General features: G+C 41.3%; 1 protein-coding gene across 2 annotated transcripts in view; it reads right to left on the minus strand.

Annotated features, from left to right (window-relative positions):
- Positions 1-392: 392 nt before the first annotated feature.
- The window catches only part of LOC131690847 (methylcytosine dioxygenase TET-like), a 574,639-nt gene continuing 554,208 nt past the window's right edge, over positions 393-20,823 (minus strand). For both annotated transcript variants that reach the window (XM_058976913.1, XM_058976912.1), the window contains 4 exons: positions 20,505-20,783; positions 20,199-20,430; positions 18,352-20,005; positions 393-2,962 (listed from right to left, as the gene is read on the minus strand). In XM_058976913.1, the coding sequence (XP_058832896.1) occupies positions 2,924-2,962; positions 18,352-20,005; positions 20,199-20,430; positions 20,505-20,783 (2,204 nt within the window). In that variant the 3' untranslated portion in view covers positions 393-2,923. The remainder of the gene's footprint in view (positions 2,963-18,351; positions 20,006-20,198; positions 20,431-20,504; positions 20,784-20,823) is intronic.

Below are 20,823 nucleotides of genomic sequence, written 5' to 3' on the forward strand. Positions count from 1 at the left end.
TCTGACGATCTTCCGGAACTGCTCGTGAGTGGGAAAATCGTCCGCTTCAAAAAAGAACCATTCACCCTACACGCTACTGTTACAGTTTATATGTAGTTTTTTTTTCTTCTTATGTTTGTGTATAATAAAACCAACACAGCTGCTACGAATTATATGCTGCGTGCAGTTTGATTGATATCGGCCTACAGGAAGCGTTTCCCTTTTTGTGTGTATTTTTTATCAAAATTTAAAAAAATCATGCTAAAAATGGATTCTACGCGATTCTGTTGAAAAAGAAAAATAGACTATATAAAACATAATCTTTGGGGTTACCAATCACTGGGCTTCGCTTTCTTTCAAATCGTACAGAAATAATACGGAATGAGAACAAAAATAAAACCAATCCAAAAAACTTTGTTTAAAAAAAACTGTAGTTTATTCATGTAATGTAAAATAATTTTCCACGTGTCTGGTTGTTGAGTATTCATTACTTTACGCATGTATGCATTAATGTTTCTTTAATCATGTTTCAATCAATATGGCAAATTTATCTTCCTTCCTGCCTCGCTACGTATGCTTACGCCGTCTGACCGCGACTTTCATTTCATTCACTTTTTTTGTCATTTTATAATTTTACTTATTTTGCTTAGTAACATTTCTACGCATTTTTTTACATCTACTATATTGGTTTTCATTACCTTTTGTTTGTTCTACGGAGCTGATTAAAATTAATGTGCAAGACAGGGGGGAAATGAACAGAACGATGTTTGTTTGTTTGTTTGTATGTTTTGTTTACCGCAGCACTCTCTATGGCCAAATAATATGCGCACTAATGTTCGTTTTTTGTTGTTGTTTTACTAAAACTTAAATGTACGAGCCGGCAAACTCGACTCACGAAGAAAATTATCCTTAAAACTAATGCATAATTTAATGACAAATATCGATTATATTCGTATGCTTAAGTGTGTGTGAGTGTTGTTCTCTTCCTCGTTTAGCGTTTAGTTTCTCATTGAATAGATTCACCTTTGCATGTATGGGTATGCGTTTTGTGTTTCGCGCCTTTGTTTGTGTGTGTGTTTGTGATTGTGTGGCTTCACTCCACAATAAATAGTTTTAAATAAGGGGGTTTAAATAGTAGATGATTCGAGTTATTCCTGGTAGAGGAAATTTAAAAAAAAGCGGAAACACTAGCTTAAAAGATGTTTTTGTTCAGTTTGTTTATTTGATAAAACTGATTCGAGTTACGGCTGTTGTCTTTTACTTGTTTCAATTCACCATTAGACAATGAGAAAAACTATTAATAATAATAATAAAAAAGTTATAAAAATACGAGAAAACAAAAAAAACTAGTCTAATTAAAATACTAATACTTTTTCATCTTTGAAATTTCTTTTGTTCACTCGTTTCGAATGTGTAGGTGCATTCGATTGGGGCAGGTGCACTTTTCCCCTGTTTATTTTTCCGTTGTACTAAACCTAACAAACTAGAAGTTGGGAGAAATTATGGTGGTGGCGGAGAAAATAACCACTCTATGATAGAGAAGAAAGGAAACAAAAAACGATTTAACCTAGGAAATGATTTGCATTCTCAGCTTTGGAGTGAGCTTAAGCTTACTAGAGGAGAAAACTCTTAAATATTAGTGATTTTTTTTTACTGTGTTTGGAACGATCTCTAAGATCACACACGGGAATCACACGCCGTAGGAGCTGTGTGTTGAGTGTGACTGTATGTGTGTGTTTGTTCGCTTCTTCTATTCCGTTTTCGAATGTGTGCGTGTACACGCGTGATCGCAGCAAACAGGGAACTAGGGGGTAATATTTACAAAAATTAACAGCATGCTTTTATAAAACTTGTGTTTTAGCAAAAAGTGATTTGTTTTTTTTTTATCAATAAGCAAAGTTAGCAAATTGGAGATTTCATAGAGCGAGAGCAGTTTTCTTAGTGTTATCAATAGTACTTTTTGTTTGTTAGTATCAGTAATAAGCAGCAAAAAATCAAGAAGATTAATGCAGGAGTGGTCCGCACGACAAGTATTTTTGCGGTTTTGAGAAAACAAATGGTTGATGGTGGAAAAGTCAAAGTGGTTCAAATAGTCAGAACTTTTGTTTTGCGTGTTAACAATTTGTTTTTGTACTTTTGGCTTCGATATAGACTTTGTTTTTTTTTACGTTAAATTTTCTATTTTTTCCTCTAAAATATTTGTTTGTTCAAAAGTTATTTTTTGATATTTTTTCCTATTATTTTTAAGTGTGTATGTGTGCCTGAAGGTGCGCTTGTTGTTCTCTTGATTTTGAGGAAAAACATGAAGTCGAGATTTCAGGTTTCGATAACAAAAAATAACAAAAAAAACACGATTCAGAAGAGATTTGAGCAATAGTTTGGCAGAACCGAACTGAAATGCTTATCACAAAAGATTGAAAAAACTAACTAAACGTTACAACATAAGTCCTTAGCTTATAACCAATGCAATGTTTTGTCTTGTTTCTTTCGATCGATCAAAAATACTATGGATCGTACGTACATTGACTCTGTCTGGGGGGAGAGGGGGATGGGGCTGTGCCGAATCCTTCAATCGATTGTTTCTCCCATTCACTCACTGGCATCACACCGTTCAGTTCTCGTGTCCTCCTCGTCAGTAGTAGTAATAGTAGTAGTATTGATTAGGATCATGTCTTTCGTGTGGCTGACTCTGCAGTCCCGTCGAAAGCCATTGATGTGGCAGCTGCGACTGCTGGAACGATGACCGGGTGGTGGTGCTTGCCGTACCCGGATGCTGCAATGGCGGCTGCGACGCCAGTGGCACCGACGATAGCGACGCCAGGGATGACGTCGACGGCGACGATGCCATAGTCAAGCTGGACGCCGGCGCCGATTGGTTGTGATGGTTTCGTGTTGTAATCTGCTCATCCAGCGGTCGACCTGGCGGCAGATTTTTCTCTCACCACTAGACACCCGAGTACTCGACGTCCATCAGATCGTGTTCCTGGAGGGAGAAGAACGAATTGGGAACATATTTGTAAGGTGCGATTGGTGTGGTTTATACTATAGAATGAAAACTCAAAGTAAGAGAACTACGGAGAATAAAATGGCATTTTTGGTAAATTGGCTTTGTATGGTGATATGGTTCGACAGTAAATATCAAGGGTCTAGTGGGTTCCGTTGTAGCGTCAGGCCCCGATTCAAAAGTTTCATAGGCATTAACAGAACAATGTCTTATCGTTCGAAACAAAAAGCAACCCATGGACGGACAGATTTTTCAAACCGGCATTGACGCTGCGTGCGCCAGTTCACGCAATCGGTACACTCTACTCGCCTACTTTGATGAACTGTTGCGTGCCAAATCTATTGACAGTAGTTTGTTGTTAACTCGGTGTCCTTTCAATGACTGGAAGTTGTAAAGCGGTTCGGTTATGAATACGAAACGATGTAACTTAAAAGAATCGAACATGTACATAACATCGAGTTGCCAAATCAGATTATTAACAAATTGACTAAATTAAGAGGTTACAGAGCATGAAACATTAGGCATATTCCGAAGCACAGTGGGACGAGCCTGAACTTTTAAGGCGAAGATATGTGGAACCCAGGAACGCACGCTTGTTGCTAGGCACCGACGCGCTTGTTTACATTGAGAAAAAATGGAATTCGAAGTGAAAATTCAAACGCGCAAATGAGAATTTTCGGACATTTTCCTTCGGTCATCTGCACATTGGCAGAAAATTTGAAGTTTTATAAATAAACGATTAAAGTTTCGCGAGTGTTTTTGCAGTGGTGTGTGATTAAAGTGCATTTGAAAGAAACCCGTGACTCGCTTGTATAATGTCCTTGTCCATGTATGAAGGTTACGCGATATTCTCGCTAGTATTTCTCTCGTATCAGCTGAGCTATCAGAGACATTTTTGCGAGATTTTAGGTGATTTGAGCGAAAAATGAATTTGTGACCACTCTAGTATTTTTTGCATAATTTGATCACAGGAGCTACATCCGGTTATATTCGTTTTTCGAAGAAACGGTTAATATTATGCATTGCAATACTTCACCAAAATTATCTATGTATTTAAATCACATCGTAAAATCACCAAAAATAAGTCTAATTGATTTAGTTATTGTTTTAATAACTGTTTATCCTGATTTTTTTTTAACAAATCAAACCAACTTTTAATGCGATAAAATCAACGACCCTCGCGAAAGCCCACGATCACACTATACTCATTTGAAAGCTTTCAATTTTCTCTTCAAAATTAGTCTATGTTAGTTTTGCGAAAATTTGCGATAAAAAGTCAAAATTTTGAAAAACTGTGAATGGTGACCCATGGTTTTTACTGATATTAAATTTGAATAATAACTTTATAGCTAGAATAGCATATAGCATTGCGAGCGTGATCTACGAGGGTTTTACTAGTAATCAAGATAGGGGACCTGAGTGGATATAGTGGTTTCTTATATAGTGAATGTATTCAGAATGTTTAAAAAGCAAATGCTTTCAGGTTATTGAAAAATGCCATTAAATTTTTTTGGTTTTTATTCTTGATAACATACGCAGTAACTGTCAAATTTAGTGAACATAGCTGAGTTCTAGTCTTTTGGTAAAACTATTGTGATCAGAATTTGTATAGTACTGATCTGACTTAAGGCTAAGCGATCATTTTTAAATGAACCATACACGCGAAAAAAAAGTTTTTAATTTACGTTGTATGTAAGATATTAATTAAGCGACCTAAGTTACTCAAAAACACACCTGCGAAAAAAATTCGTTAACCATCCTGTTGATTAGTTAATGTAATTAAATATTCCACTAAGACGCTCAGAAGGTTTGTCTAAAAAATCAAAGAAAATGTAGTTTTCATATCAAGTAACCCAATTTAACATTCCAAAATTATTCCAACACATCTTATTTGATCCGTAAAAATAATCATTTTTGAAGCACCATAATAAAACGTAATTGATCAAAAATTTTGTACATTATAATGTTTCATCTGAATAACATTCTGTAATTTTTAGCTTTTTTAGAACGTCTCTGGAAAAAAAACATGATTTGCGGTGTTACCAGCCATTCAAAAACTACTTAACCGATTTCTTTCAAATTTTGCATACACATTCTATGTAACAAATACTTAACCCTACGATTAGCTCGAGCTATTGTTTATGTTGCAACAATAGCTTTTGGCAGTCCTTATACTAAAACAACGCTGTGTACCTATGAAAATCAGATTCTTATGTACCAGTACGGACTGTTTCAAAAGCATCAAATGTTCATAAAAAATAGGGTGACTAGACGTATTGGTTTTCCACCACATTTCCTGGTTTTAACTGACTGGGAACTGGGAATTCGAGGAAAAGGAAACTGATATGTCATTGATTTTCTCCTCAAAATCTAAAAAAAACCTTTTCACTGTACCTTCTCTTCCCATACGGCCAAATTCTATCTGAAGCTTGCAAACGGCTACCAGACTTGCTTCAGTGACGTTTTCACGTGACTGTCAAATATCGAAATTACAAAATGATTCCCCCATTTTTTACCAAAAGCTCATTTTAATTTATGAGTTTAAACATGTTGATGAATCCGATAAAGTAAGTCCTGTATTTTCAATTAATAGAGAAATACTAACAAAAAAAATCTTTCTGGGCCTTACTTCTGTCGAATGACCGGTTCAGAGCAAAAATTGAACATGCTTGCTGACCGCAATTTGTGCTCGATTTTGGCTTTCCTCCTGTCGTAGGAAATTTTGCAGATTGCATCGAGTTAACCATCAAATCAAAGAGAGAGAGAGAGACTAAAAAAACCGGTTTACTGATCCAACCTTGGGTTAAATTCAAATTTAAGTTGAATTTACCTAATTTTTAGTAAAGCTCAAACAATATCTTATTCTGCGAAAGAGCTCGAAGCTCTCATTTTGTCATTAACTACACTAATAAGTGCGGATGAGATACAAAACTCAGAACTACCTAAATTAAGCAAGGTAAGGTTGAAAGAACCTATTCATTGGGTTGTTTAATTTTACTGTGTAGCCTGCTTACAATATAGTCTGGCAATCCGCTAACGTCAAATTTTAGAGATAAATTGTCATGGCAGTAGAGAAAACACAAGGAGACAAAGAGATTTGGTTTTAAATGTGGTAAATAGTAAATTTATATTTCTAGATAAAGACCTTCATTCTTGTTAACGTCCACATCCAACATTCGTACGAACAGCCTACTTTTGAACGAGTTTGAAAATGCTATTCTTGTTTACGTTCGTATCCGCGTACGAATCCAAAAAAGTGTTGCCGCATTTACAAATATTTTCACCCAAAATGTCAAAAGCAAAATAATATAAACTAGAGTCTGTGGTATTATAGAGTCCCGTACAGTGCGCAACACTGCCTAAAATGATGCCCTCTTCTTTGTTTCTGGCACCCACAGTTTTTGCTGTAACTTTGAGTGATTTCACCCGAGTTAAACTGTAGAGTGAATTGAAAATCTACTGTTTCGTGGCTTATAGCACTTTACCCAGGTAACCAATAAGCATGCTGAATGCGTCTTAACGGCTACTTGATAAGCACTTAAGTCGTTTTAAATGCTATTTAAAAGTTGCTTTTGGCAAAATATTCGGCTACATTACTGCTGTGCTATGAAAATGCTTTTTTACTACTGTTGTGCATTCAGAATGCTGTTTACTGGCAAGAAGTTTTTAAACAGTTTTTCAAATGCTGATTAACAACAGTTATGCATAACGAATGCCAGCATACTGCCAGAAGCGTCCAGAATGCAAATTTTACGCTACTTTACTGCATACACTAATGCTTGTTGGTTACCTGGGTATTCATAATACTATTTCATGTAATTTATTTTACATTGTTACAAAAAAGAAGATAATAAACTGAATACAGTGTCTTGTTTCGGCGATTGAAATATTTCGCCATGATATTATTTCTCTCAACACTAATACTTTTCTTGCATGTTCTACGAAAGAAGAATGTTTATTTTGCACGATAGGTAGCCATCTGACTGTTCGATAGGTAGATTTGGCTTCACTCTGTGCGTGCCTTTATATAACATAAACAACGCCTTTGATATAAACAACACTGACAAATAGAATTTTCGATTGATGTGCACCAGTGTAGTGGACTGCACTGGTTTTGCACTTTCTAGCAGAAGTACAGAAAACTGGGTATGTTCCATTGGCACTTCTGCTAGAAAGTGCACTTTATTACACTGGTGCACACTAGGGGCAGATCACTCTAAGAATGTATAACAAATTTGCATCAAATTGAAAAAAAAAAATGCATTTAACTTCCATTTTTGCATCAGCTTTGCACTGCCTCGCAGAAAAGTTTGTTTAACAAACGTCCTACGCTGATCCACTTTGTTCGACGTTTTGTTAAATGTAGGGCTAGTTTTTCTGTAGGGGTTTGACGTCTTACACGCAACGCAAAAAACATTATGAATTTCTATTTTGATGGAAATAAATGCATTTAATTTTGCTGATTTTTAAAAATGCATCACTAGTGATCTGCCCCTAGGGTGCACATCAATCGAAAATCCTAAGAGCGAGAAATCCATAATGACATCACTGAGAACTGACATACAAGTAAAGTTTTTAACTTGTGTAAGAAATAAAACTGTCGCTTTGAAATGACAGCAGCAAGTAGCAACTTGCCACTGGCCGGCGCTTCGATCGGCTAGCAATCGCTATACGGAACTTGTGTGCAAACTTGAATACAATGGTGACTCACGCATGCAAACCTGTATGCGATGGTCATTTTCAACGTATGTTCTTTTAAATGTACACAGGTTTTTCAGGAAAGATTGTTCCTGCTTATATGTCTGTTCTCTGTGATGACATTGCATAGAAAGCTCAGTTACGCACGGCATTCTGATCGACAGCGCAGATGTAAAATAATTTTGAAAATTTAAAACTTTATTTCTAGGGAACTAGAGGTTGTCATTAGATGAAATTTGCCACAAAGAAAACCAAATAATTACCCTAACCCTGTTCCACGAGTGCATATTTTCATATCTACTCGGTTTGCAGTGTATTATTTGGCAAGCCTAATCTCCTCCGTAAAGTATAGTGCAAAAATTTTCTGGATCCAATCATTCTTATGCAACAACCGAGCACTTCGTTCGACGGGGAAAACTGTAAGCCATGCGGCGGATCTACCACCAAAAGTACTCCCACCGTCTCATATCTGAGCGAGAAGAAAGGCTTGTATCGACTAAATCAAGTGGTAATTGTAAGTCCAGCGAATAAGCTTTCAAATGAAATTAGTTCGACCCTAATCGGAATCATAACTAAAAATTTATATTCATTTGAATAACACAGGTTTGAATACAGTTTTTGTTCAGAATTGATATTGTCTATCTCGAGATAATATAGCATCACAGAGAACAGACATACAAGCTAAAACATTTTTTTTGGAAAACCTTTGTAAACATTCGAATAAAAATACGTTACAAATCATCGTTGTACACAATTTCGCATACGTGAGTAACCATCGTATCCAAGCTTGCATGCAAGGTCCGTATACCGATTGCTGGAAGTCTGCTAACCGATCGTAGCGCCGACCAGCGGCAAGTATCTACTTGCTGTTATCATTTGAAAACGATAGTTATTTTTCTTACGCACATTGAGAACTTGACTTGTATGTCAGTTATCAGTGATAGCAAAAAAACACTTATGATAAGCTGAACTCGCTGTACTGAGTTTCAATTGGGTCATTGAGCTATATGTAGTTTTCAGTTCCATTCGATAAATTTTTGGTCCAATATACATAATTTAACATTATTTCAAAAAAAATTCGTTATAATATGTAAAAACGATTTTTTTGTTTTTTAAAATAAATCTTATGTAAACTTGGCAACCATACATAGGAAAACTGCGATTGTTTACATCTGGCCTATCAAGACAACACCCAAAATGAAAAAAAAACTATATACATTGAATGGAGTTTATGTCAAATTAAAATAACCCCGCGGGAAAACATGCATTCATTTTTTCTGACAGGGCATCATTTGTCGTGAAATTCGATATGTCAAATGATTCTGCTAGTGTCAAATCCAGACTGTCAACATATTTCTTTATTTTAAATTTAAATTTTATTTTCACGTTTCCTGAGTTGAAAAAAAACATTGTTGCAATCACGAAAATCAGCTTTATACATGTATGTAATAAAACAAGATTTTTTCTCATTTAATGACCCAATTCGAGACAGACGCTGTTTGGAGCCGCCCCTAACACGGAGTACAGACGCTCCTTCCATGTTCTCACTCAACGATGACAAAAATTCAGCATACCTCATGAGTGCAGTGTTTACCGATAAAGAGGTAGTCGATTCAATGTTGGGAGCAAACGATTTACACAGTACACATATACATCATCTGCAAGTGTTTGAGAGTAGCAACAGGAGCCAGAGTCTACTCGTGCTATTAAATCCCTGAACTAATGAACCAGATTTTGTCCAGTTGATTTTTGGGGTGTGTTGTTTACATCCGCGTAGCTGTGCAGCTGTCAGTGAGATTCCGATCCAGAGATGCCAGATTTGCAGACTTTTAATTTTAGCTGCAGATTTTTTCGATGACGCAGATATTTGCAGATTTTTTAGTTTGGTTGCAGATATTTACAGATTTTTGAATATAAAGGTTTTTGGTTACACTAGCTCTTGACATTTTTTGTTCTTCCCAGACTTTTAAAATTATTATTGCAGACATTTGAAAAAAGTATTTGGCATCTCTGTTCCGATCGAGCGTTGTTACAGCGCACCTTGCGAGAATTGTTAAATATACATCATTCGACTGCCTTTTTTTTTTTTTTTTTCATTTCGTTTATTTGATAGGCACAAATGCGTTAGCTTGGCGGTGCCGAATTCTTTTGTTTTTACATTTTGAATATCTTAAAACTAGGAGGTTACAATGTTGAAATATTTTTTTTATAAAAGAGAAAAAATTTACAGCTATCTTTAGACTAGAAAAAAAAAATTCTATATATAAGAGAGGGGGCAAAGGATTTTTTTTATGAAAAATTTTAAAACAAGGAATTCAATAGTAATAGTTTTTTAGGAGATATTTACAGTTATCTTAAAACTAACAATATAGTTTGGTACACAAAAGGGGGAACAAATGTTTATGAGAAAATTCACCGGTGTTTTAAAACTAGGGATACAATTCTATTTACAAGATGGGGGACAATAGTTTTAACAAAGAGGTAAAATTACAACTATCTTAAAACTAGGAATACAGAATACAAATTTGAACTTTTTTAGCGGAGACTTATGCTTGGTCAAGATATTCAGAGGGGGCTGTAGAAGCAGTTGTATCAAGGACAGGGGAGAGAAAGCGTAGATGGTGACCGGGAGAGAAGAGCAAAACTTGCAACTTTCGGGCAAACGGGAGATCAGCGAGACAAATTAGCGCCTCAGTCTAGTAGGTCGGATTGGCGGATGGTATTCTTCGGACCCGCGGGGAATCCTTCAAAAGTCATCGGACCTCGAGTCGCTCTCGCTTCAGTTTCCGTAGTGGTAAGTGCGACGGCGGTTACATAGTTGCAGTCTGGAGCTGATCGGTCCCAAAAGGCAGGAGAAAACTTCTAAAACGAGAAATAAAAAGAGAGGGGCTAAATTGGGATATTTGTCGTTTTTATGAAAGTATAAATAAGGGACATATAGGGGAAATCACGATTTGCCAGCATATCTCGAACTGGGACATTGGGTGGTCTACCTCGGGCCCGAAGGGAATCCTTTAACTGAGACCTGGCGTCCAAATACCCGGCGCATACCCAGACAACGTGCTCGATGTCATGATAGCCCTCGTCACAAGCGCACAGACTACTCTCCGCAAGCCCAATACGCCGCAAATGTGCATCTAAGGTGTAGTGGTTGGACATAAGTCGGGACATTACACGAATAAAATCCCGACCCACATCCATCCCCCTGAACCAAGGTTTCGTTGATACCTTTGGGATAATCGAATGTAGCCATCGTCCAAGTTCACCATTGCTCCACGAGGTTTGCCAACTGTTGAGTGTCCTCTGACGACAAATACTAAAAAATTCGTTGAAGCAGATTGGTCTTTCGTATATGTCACCATTTAATGCGCCCACCTTTGCTAATGAGTCGGCCTTTTCATTGCCCGGGATAGAACAATGAGAGGGGACCCAAACAAAGGTAATCTGATAAGATTTTTCAGATAACGTACACAAGGACTCCTGTATCTTCCCCAGAAAATACGGGAATTGCTTTTTAGGCTTCACCGCACGAAGAGCCTCGATAGAGCTGAGGCTGTCCGAAATGATGAAGTAGTGATCTGTGGGCAGAGTGTCGATGATCCCAAGGGTGTACTGAATTGCAGCTAACTCTGCGACGTAAACTGAAGCAGGATCATTGAGCTTGAATGAAGCGGTGATAGTATTGTTGAAGATACCGAAGCCAGTGGACCCATCGAGATTTGATCCGTCAGTGTAGAACATTTTGTCACAGTCGACTTCTCGGAATTTATTATAAAATATATTGGGGATCACTTGAGGGCGTATATGGTCCGGGATTCCACGAATCTCTTCCTTCATGGATGTGTCGAAGAATACAGTAGAATCAGAAGTATCTAGGAAACGAACACGGTTGGGAGTATACGTAGAAGGATTAATGCTCTGTGCCATGTAGTCGAAGTACAAGGACATAAATCGGGTTTGAGAATTAAGCTCGACGAGCCTCTCGAAGTTTTCAATCACCAACGGGTTCAGAATGTCGCATCGGATGAGCAATCGATATGAGAGTTCCCAAAATCGATTTTTTAGCGGAAGAACGCCCGCCAGCACTTCGAGACTCATCGTATGGGTCGAATGCATGCAACCCAAGGCAATGCGCAAGCAACGATACTGGATTCTCTCCAGTTTGATGAAGTGTATGTTCGCAGCGGAGCGGAAACAGAAACACCCGTACTCCATCACCGACAATATCGTTGTTTTGTACAACCTGATCAGGTCTCCTGGGTGAGCACCCCACCATGTTCCAGTTATTGTTCGGAGAAAATTGATCCTTTGTTGGCATTTCTGTTTCAGATACCTAATGTGACATCCCCAGGTACCTTTAGAGTCGAACCAGACCCCGAGATATTTAAATGTGAAAACCTGGTTGATCGTTGCACCCATTAATAGAAGCTGGAGTTGCGCCGGCTCACGCTTCCTAGAAAAAACAACCAACTCAGTTTTCTCCGTGGAGAACTCAATACCCAGCTGAAGAGCCCAAGCAGACAAATTGTCCAAGGTATTTTGTAATGGTCCTTGCAAGTCGGCAGCTTTGGGTCCTGTAACAGAGACCACCCCATCGTCTGCAAGTTGCCTTAGCGTGCATGAATTGGCAAGACAATCGTCAATGTCATTCACGTAAAAATTGTAGAGCAGGGGACTTAGACATGAGCCCTGGGGAAGACCCATGTAGCTAAATCGCGATGTTGTTAAATCGCCATGCGAAAAGTGCATGTGCTTTTCAGACAACAGGTTTAGCAAAAAGTTATTTAAAATTGGTGAAAGACCATGCTGGTGCAGCTTCTCTGAGAGAATGTTGATAGAAACTGAGTCAAAAGCCCCCTTAATATCCAAGAAGACTGATGCCATCTGCTCTTTGTTAGCATAGGCCATTTGGATTTCTGTAGAAAGCAACGCAAGGCAATCGTTCGTCCCTTTGCCTTTGCGGAAGCCAAATTGTGTATCTGACAGTAAGCCATTTGCTTCAACCCAATTGTCGAGGCGAAACAAGATCATTTTCTCGAACAACTTCCGAATACAGGACAGCATTGCAATCGGCCGATACGAGTTGTGGTCGGAGGCTGGTTTTCCTGGTTTTTGAATGGCGATGACCTTCACTTGCCTCCAGTCATGAGGGACAATGTTACCCTCAAGAAACTTGTTAAATAAGTTCAGCAAGCGCCTTTTTGCAGTGTCAGGCAGATTCTTCAGCAAGTTGAATTTGATTCTGTCTAACCCTGGGGCGTTATTGTTGCATGATAAGAGAGCAAGTGAAAACTCCACCATCGAAAACGGTGTTTCGTTCGCGGTATCGGGAGGAGACGCGGCGCGGCACGTTTTCTGTACCGGGACAGAGTCCGGACAGATCTTCTTGGCGAAAGCGAATATCCAACGGTTTGAATATTCCACGTTCTCGTTGGTACTATTACGGTTACGCATACGTCGAGCCGTACCCCAAAGAGTGCTCATCGCTGTTTCTCTCGTTAACCCGTTGACGAACCGGCGCCAATAACTGCGTTTTTTGGCTTTCATTAAACTCTTCATTCGCCTATCTAGCGACGCGTACTGTTGATAGCTAGCGGGTAACCCGTCTTCCCGGAAGGCCTTATATGCAGTGGACTTCTCCGCGTACAGCTCTGAGCACTCTTTATCCCACCACAGTGTGGGAGACCGTCCATGGGTATTCGCGCTGGGTACTGGTTTAGTCTGAGCTTGATTCGCACTGTCGAGAATCAAGCCAGCCAAAAACCTGTACTCTTCCTCCGGAGGAAGTTCTTGAGTGGATTCGATTTTAACGGATATCGCGGTCGCGTAACTCTTCCAATCAATGTTCCGTGTGAGGTCATACGAGGCATTGATTGTTTTCGATGGTCTTGAACCGTTAGCAATTGAAATCACGATAGGCAAATGATCGCTACCGTGGGGATCAGGGATCACCTTCCACATGCAATCTAACTGTAGCGATGTCGAGCAAAGCGATAAATCCAACGCGCTTGCGCGTGCTGGTGGTGTAGGAATCCGCGTCATTTCTCCCGTGTTTAAGATGGTCATGTTGAAATTGTCGCAAAGATCTTGGATTAATGTTGATCTATTATCATCATGAAGACAGCCCCATACCGTACCGTGCGAGTTAAAGTCTCCCAGAACTAGCCGCGGTGCCGGTAAGGATTCCGTGATATTACAAAGCGTTCGGTGCCCTACCGAGGCTCTAGGAGGAATGTAGATGGAAGCAATGCAAAGGTCTTTACCTTTGATTAAAACTTGACAAGCGACAATTTCAATGCCTGGTGTTGAAGGGAGGTTAATTCGGTTGAAAGAATAGCACTTTTTGATCCCCAAAAGTACTCCTCCATAGGGGTTTTCTCGATCCAGACGAATTATATTAAAGTCGTGGAAGTTGAGATTTATATCGGAAGTTAACCAAGTTTCACATAATGCGAAAGCATCACATTTTAAACTATTTAGTAAAAATTTAAAGGAATCGATTTTCGGGAGGATACTTCTGCTGTTCCACTGTAGAACAGTGATCGAATCGGTGACCTCGTTCGATGACTTAGCCATCGAAGGATACGATCGCTGCAAGGAGGGGCCATTTAGTAGTCAACTGCTTCAAAAATGTTTGCACTATAGGGAGAAAACGTATCAGAAGGCTTTTAAGAGGATCAGTAACATTGAAAGCTGTGAAAATTAAGTCCACTATGTCAGAAAATTTCATTAGTCCGTTACTGGACTGAGTATCTGTTTGAAAAACGGGGACACTTGGGGTTTTTGGTGTCCCTGGAAGTGGTGGGTACTCCTTGTTAGAATTAATATTTCCAAGTCCTGGAGCAAATTGCTTCGGCTTTTGTGCATCACTTCCGTTGGATTTATTGGTTGTAGATGGCGCACTCTGAGTGGACGACACCTTGGCACCCTTACGAGGCAATGTAGGGGAGGCTGGATTTCTCCTCTTCCTGGATTCCCCTGGGTTAACCAATGATGTTCCCTCTTGTGGGTCGTCAGATTCTTGCTCAACGCCAGCCAAAAGAGCAAAGGAATTTTCGGAAGGGACAGATGGCGAAGCATTCTTTAGCATTTCTGCATAAGAGTGCCTCGAGCGATCCTTAAGGGAGCGCTTAATTTTATCCCCGCGCTGCTTGTACGCCGGGCATGACTTAAGAGCATGCGGAGGGCCCCCGCAGTAAATACACTTCTCAGTTTCTCCACCGCAAGCGCCATCCTCATGCTCTCCCTCGCATTTGCCGCACCGTTTTTTATTGCCACAATAAGTGGCTGTGTGGCCCAGTTGCTTGCAATTGCTGCAGTTCATTACCCGCGGTACAAACAGGCGAACGGGTAAGCGAACCCTATCCAGGAGGACATAGTTGGGAAGAGCAGACCCGGAGAAAGTCACCCGAATCGAGTCTGACGGAGAATAAATCGTCTTATCATTTTCTGTTTTTGCGGAATACAATTGCTTGCATTCCAGAATCTTCACCTTTTGAAGTGAAGGGTCCTTAAAGCAGCCAACCCCGTACTTCAACAGGTCTTCGCACTTTAGACCCGGTTCGGCGACTATTCCATCGATCTCCACTGCCCTACAAGGCACATACACTCGGAATTGTTTCGTAAAACGCTCGCTGCGAGCAATCTGGTTTGCCTGATCGAGGTCATTTACTATAACGCGTATCTTATTAGCTCGAACACGTGTTATCTGAGCTACGGCCGGGTAGTTAGCAGTCAGCTCCCGTGATATTTCTAGAATATTGGGCGATTTCGTGTTGGGCCGGAAATACACCACCCAGGGTCCATTTGAACTGGCTGGGTATGTTTTAATACGGGGAGGACTGGGGGGATCAGGGGAGGGAGTAATATCGGGTTTATCCGGTAAATCCATGGGAATATCATTCCCATCCAATGTTCCTTCGCCCTCGGCCATTTAGGCACGAGGATAGCACGTGGTGTAAACGAGAGCTGAAACTTGTATTCAGGGTAAAGGGAAAAGTAGACCGATCGGGGAAAGGGAAACGAAAGAAAGAAAAATAATACTTAGCTTATATAGCGGCGTGTCCGGCAATTCTGGTATTCACTTCACCAGCCTGGGCACCGGCGAACAAAGACTGCCTCAAACAATAGTTGACCTTCACTGTCAATATATATTCTTGTTCACTTTATGCACAGCACCAGAAAACGAACTGCTTCGATCGAGAGCTCGGAGAGTTATCGTTCGACTGCCTTGAAGGTACTCCAAAGGATCCAGGAACGAATTACAATGGGAAGCTGGATAAAATTGGGAACAACGCGTAAAAAACGAAAGAGTTCTACCTACATCAAGGTGAATGTTACGCAGTTGCCATTTACAGGAGTACTTTGCGGGTAAGGACAGGTGGATAGCCGTTTCGAACGGAAGAAGCTGTCGAAATTCTTTTCGAAGTACCTGATTTGGCAGGCCATGTGCATTTGTGGTAAACTTAGTGAACCATTATTGTTTTGGCCTGATTTGGCTCCAAAACCGTACAGGAGTGGCATACTGCGAAATCCGTCCGATCGAAACTTATCGGACCACGAAGAAGCACGAACTTCGGAAGATTAAAGGAGAAGCGAAGGACGAAAATGAAATGACGAGAAAGTGGAAAAATCTGTGAAAAAACGTACCGGAAACCACCGTACACTCTGATGGAGGGCGTCAATCGCAAATGTATTATATTACAATATTATATAAGTATTATAATTATTGATTCACCCTTTAATACGCTTCAAAAAGGACTGTAACCTGGGAGGACCAACACGACGGAGCTTCAGAAGAAAATGAAAAGGCTCTAATGCCGTCGAACAAGAGCAGACTACGCTTATGACACGAGTTGAAAATGTCGAAAAACGCATAAAAATGCCAAGACGAAAGAAATTCCTGAGCATGAAAAGAACAGGGAGATACCTGAGGAGGAAGATGAGGAGAAAAAATGGAAGAAAGATCAAGAAGCTGATCTGAAGCTAGCGGTTGGGGCACTGTCGTAAAATACAAAGCTAAGCCGAAATCGCAGAAGAAAAGGAAGGAGAACTTCTAACCTCGTAAGTAAAAAATTAATGGTGAAGCATTGATCGTCGAGATGACGGCAGTAATGACATACGATCAGGAGTTGAAATAGTTGGGGATGAATATGGTGAAAATCTGTCGCACTCAGAGAGGCGAGATGATCTTCGAACTGAAGAAAAACTCTATGGTTAGTTATCAAGTCGCTCATCGAGAAGTAGTTAGGCGAAAAAAGGGACCTGTCCCACGAGCCAGTAATTGAGTACAGGAACCTTGACGAGATCACAACAGACGACCATTTCGACGATCGTAGCTAGCAAGCTGTTGAAAACTGGTCAAATTAAGGATTGGTGGTCAGTGTGTGGATTGAAGGCTATATCTAGAGTTCCCAAACAAATGGAGAGATGCTTCAAATGCATGGGCTTCGATCACCCAGCGAGAAATTGCAACTGCCTTGACAGATCTGCTCTACGCAGAAAATGCGGGAGAAGGTGTTACATTGCAAGAGACTGCACGAAGCAGTCGAAATGCATAATCTATGCAAAGGAGGACCGGAATGACCACAGTTAGCTTGTCTTAGAGTAAGAAGATACGTTCATCGATCCAAAACTGGAACAGATGGGGAGGTGCGTAGCGTTTTGTACCGAGTAACCAAAAATGCTTTCAAACGAGAGCTAAGAGTAAGCTGCTACAAAGAGTTGTGCGGAGAAGCTGATGCCAATCCTTGGGGTAACACTCATCGAGTCGTGTTTCGCAGGCAGATGGAAAATCCAGAAGTTGATGCTGCTGTCAAAATCAGAGAAACTGCCATGAGATCCAGCATCATACAGGCCTAAATTTCAGCTGGATACTATTGGAAGCTCTTGAAACGGGTCATCCTCAACAGGGTAACGAAGTGTACGGAGCGCGAAAACGGTCTGTCAAACAGGCAATTTGGATTCCGAAAAGATCGATAGCGAAAGCAATCAGGACAGTCACAGAGAACGACGCCACATGGCATCGAAATGTATTTTGTCAGGAGTAATGTTAGACGATCGGTTGAACTTTAATAACCAATTTAATATACAAGTACAGTCGTGATTCGCTGGTTGGACACTTTTTAACTGGACCGCTTTTTAGTTGGACGTCCGCTAGTTTTAGTTGGACCATTGTTCAACTAAAAAGCATCTGAACGTCAAAATCTCATGTCAAATTTACTTTGACAATCTATCTAACAATCTTTTACACTACTAATGTCTTCTTTGGGGAGCTTTTGACATTTGTCAGTCGGTCCAACTTGCGAATCAAATTCGTTGGTTGAACATAGGCTGTGGCCCAACCAGCGAATCACGACTGTATACAAATAAACTGACCAAAGCACGGCGTGTAGTACGAATGCCAAAAGAGAGATCAATGAAAGTTATAGCCAGTAGAAAACTTAAAGAATTCGGGATAGCTGAGAATACCAGGGTATCGTGTAGTCGCAAAAATGATGATAAGCAATAAACAGGAGGTAAATCATATCGATGTAATTTATATTGAAACCGGCAAGAAGTGTTGAATCAAACCCAAATTGGTTCCGCTGTCTCCGCAATACTCATACTTTAAATTTTTACTAGTTGATTTTGACTGTCATACAAATTCGACCTTAAGATACAACACTCACCTCTCCCATGTGCCGCATATGGTGCAGCTCGTCCAACGGTTCCGCCTTGATGTCGTCCTCCTGCATCAGCAGCATGTCCTTGTCGTCGATCGGATCGTTGGTAGCTACGCCCAGCTTCTTCAGGCGCATCTTTTCCGCCCATTCGGCAATACCGTGCTTCGGTCGGTTCAGATTCCGATGCTGGTAGAAAATCAGCGTCATCCGGGTCGGATTCAGTCGGTTCGGTTTCTTCAGTGCCGTCGTCGAGTGCATCTCCAGCTTAGCGCACTCGATCACCACACTACCGTGCGGGAGAGCGATCGCAACCCCACCCATCTGCGGATCCTCGAAGCAGTCGACGTTCTCGTTCGTTTCGGTCACCTCACCGAGCGTTTCCTTTGGTGGGGGTGGAGGAGCTGGTGGTGGCGGAGCCTGTTGCATGACCGGTGGCAGATCCTGCTGTTTCGGTCCAAGGTGCGGCTGATGTGGAACGTGCAGTTGCGATGGGGTGGTTGGCGGGATATGCGTTTGATGATGTGGATGGGGAGGATACAGGTTCCAGTTTGATGGCGGCGGAGGAGCTGGAATGACTGCGGTTGGTGGTGGTGGCGGTGCCGGACCGGTTCCTGGCAGCTGCGTTTGGGTGGCCGAGTACATGTTGTGATATGTGGGATGGTAGGTTTGTGGCGGATAGCCGTAGTTGTAGTTCTGGTACGGATCGTACGGTGTGTATGGCGGATGGTAACCGTAGCTCATTGGCGTGTTGGGATGGTAGCCGTAACCGGGGTTATAATCTGGCGGTTTTGGTTTCACAAATCCTTGCTCCGGTTGCTGAAGCGTGTGGTACGTGTTTTGGTTTTGCTGTTGACTGAGTTTGGTAGTGCTGTAGTCGTCCATGTGGATCGGAGTCGGTGCTTTCGTCGGATCCGGAATGCTCGGACTGAACGCTGAATTGCTACTGTTGCTACCGGGTCGGGTTGTAGTGTCAGGGATTTCTTCGTTCCGTCCCAGCATTTTGTTCGGGTCTGTTCGGTTTCCGTAGTAATCCGTCGGCCAGTTGTTGTAGTACTGTCGATTGTCGATGTACTGCCCGGTATTGTAGTCGTAGCTGTACGGCGAATCCAGTACCGTGCTAGAGATCTGATTCGACTGAAGCTGTGCATCTGTGAAGTTATCAATCATTGACGCCATATCGACGAGTGTGCTGTTGGTATTACCCGCATTGTTGGGTGAGTTGATAGTGTTTGGAGCCGTGAAAGCACTGGTAGATCCATTATTTCCAGCAGGCGGTAGCTGACCGTGGCCCAATTTGTCGATGTTTTCTCCGTTGGTGCCACTTCCATTTGAACCGCCCGATTTTGAGCTATTATTACCCGGTGTGTGTGCCCTTGGTGAACCAGACCCGGACGAACTTTGACTATTTTGGCTGCTATTGTTGGGGTTAGTGTTCGTGTTGCTGTTATTGTTAGCAGCACTAGAGGAACCTTTTTTGCTTTTAGATTTACTCTCCTTCTTCGTCGGCGGAGGTGGAGGTGGTGGCGTTTCCGGTATTGATTCTTCATTGTTGGAATTGTCACCATCTTTAGCCTTCTCATCCTTACCGTTGCCACGCTTCTTTCCATGCCGCCGGCAGGGTTGGAGTGGAGTAGATCTGACTCGTACTTCGGTTGAGAATCTGAAAAAAAGACAAATTCTGTTAAAATTTTGTTCGTTTACGGAACAGATCCCACGCCAACTGTTTACGTAATGTAAACCTAATGCCGATTAGTGCCATCTATGACATTCGGTTGCAAACAGTTGACACGGTTATTTATTATCTACAGTTGATTACGGGACTTCTAAAAAAGAAACCAATGCTTTACACTCACTTCTCCAGCGCTTGCACGGATCCCACCTCGGCCTTTTTCTTCTGCGCTTCCTCACTGTCGAACTCATCCGTAGTGTCCATGGTGTACAGCGGAAGAATATGCAACTGCTCATCGTCCGGCTTCACGCCAGGTGGCAGTGGTTTTAACAAGGTAACCTGAACCGTGCAACCGTCCTGCATATTATGCAGATCACGATGCGTGTGAGCGCAAAAGTCCAGACAGCAGGTAACTCCTGTTTCAAAAAAGGAAACACAAGAAAGTGATGAAATTACAACTGTAGTGTGAGCTGCAATGTCTTCAAATTACCTGAAAAGGGTTTCCCGGGTTTCAGGCCCAGCCGACAGTCGGGAGCGTCTCTCTCGTATTGCACCTGATTCTGGAACGCTTGCGGAGCCACCGTCACGTACAGTGGGCTCAACATCGTTGCCAAAATGTTCATTCGTTCCTCGATCTCTGCTTCTTCATTCTTCACGGACAGACGGAATTTGCGCACAGTTTTGGAGCGGGCGTACTTGCAACCGTTGTAGTACATTGACCAGCTGCAGCCGAAGCTGTAGGAAACGCCGCAGATTTCCGGATCAAGACCTGTTCGTAAATGGTCAAACCATACATTAGACGATGATCT

The sequence above is a fragment of the Topomyia yanbarensis genome, chromosome 3 (genome assembly GCF_030247195.1).
Source record: "Topomyia yanbarensis strain Yona2022 chromosome 3, ASM3024719v1, whole genome shotgun sequence".
In the NCBI taxonomy this organism is placed as follows: Eukaryota; Metazoa; Arthropoda; class Insecta; order Diptera; family Culicidae; genus Topomyia; species Topomyia yanbarensis.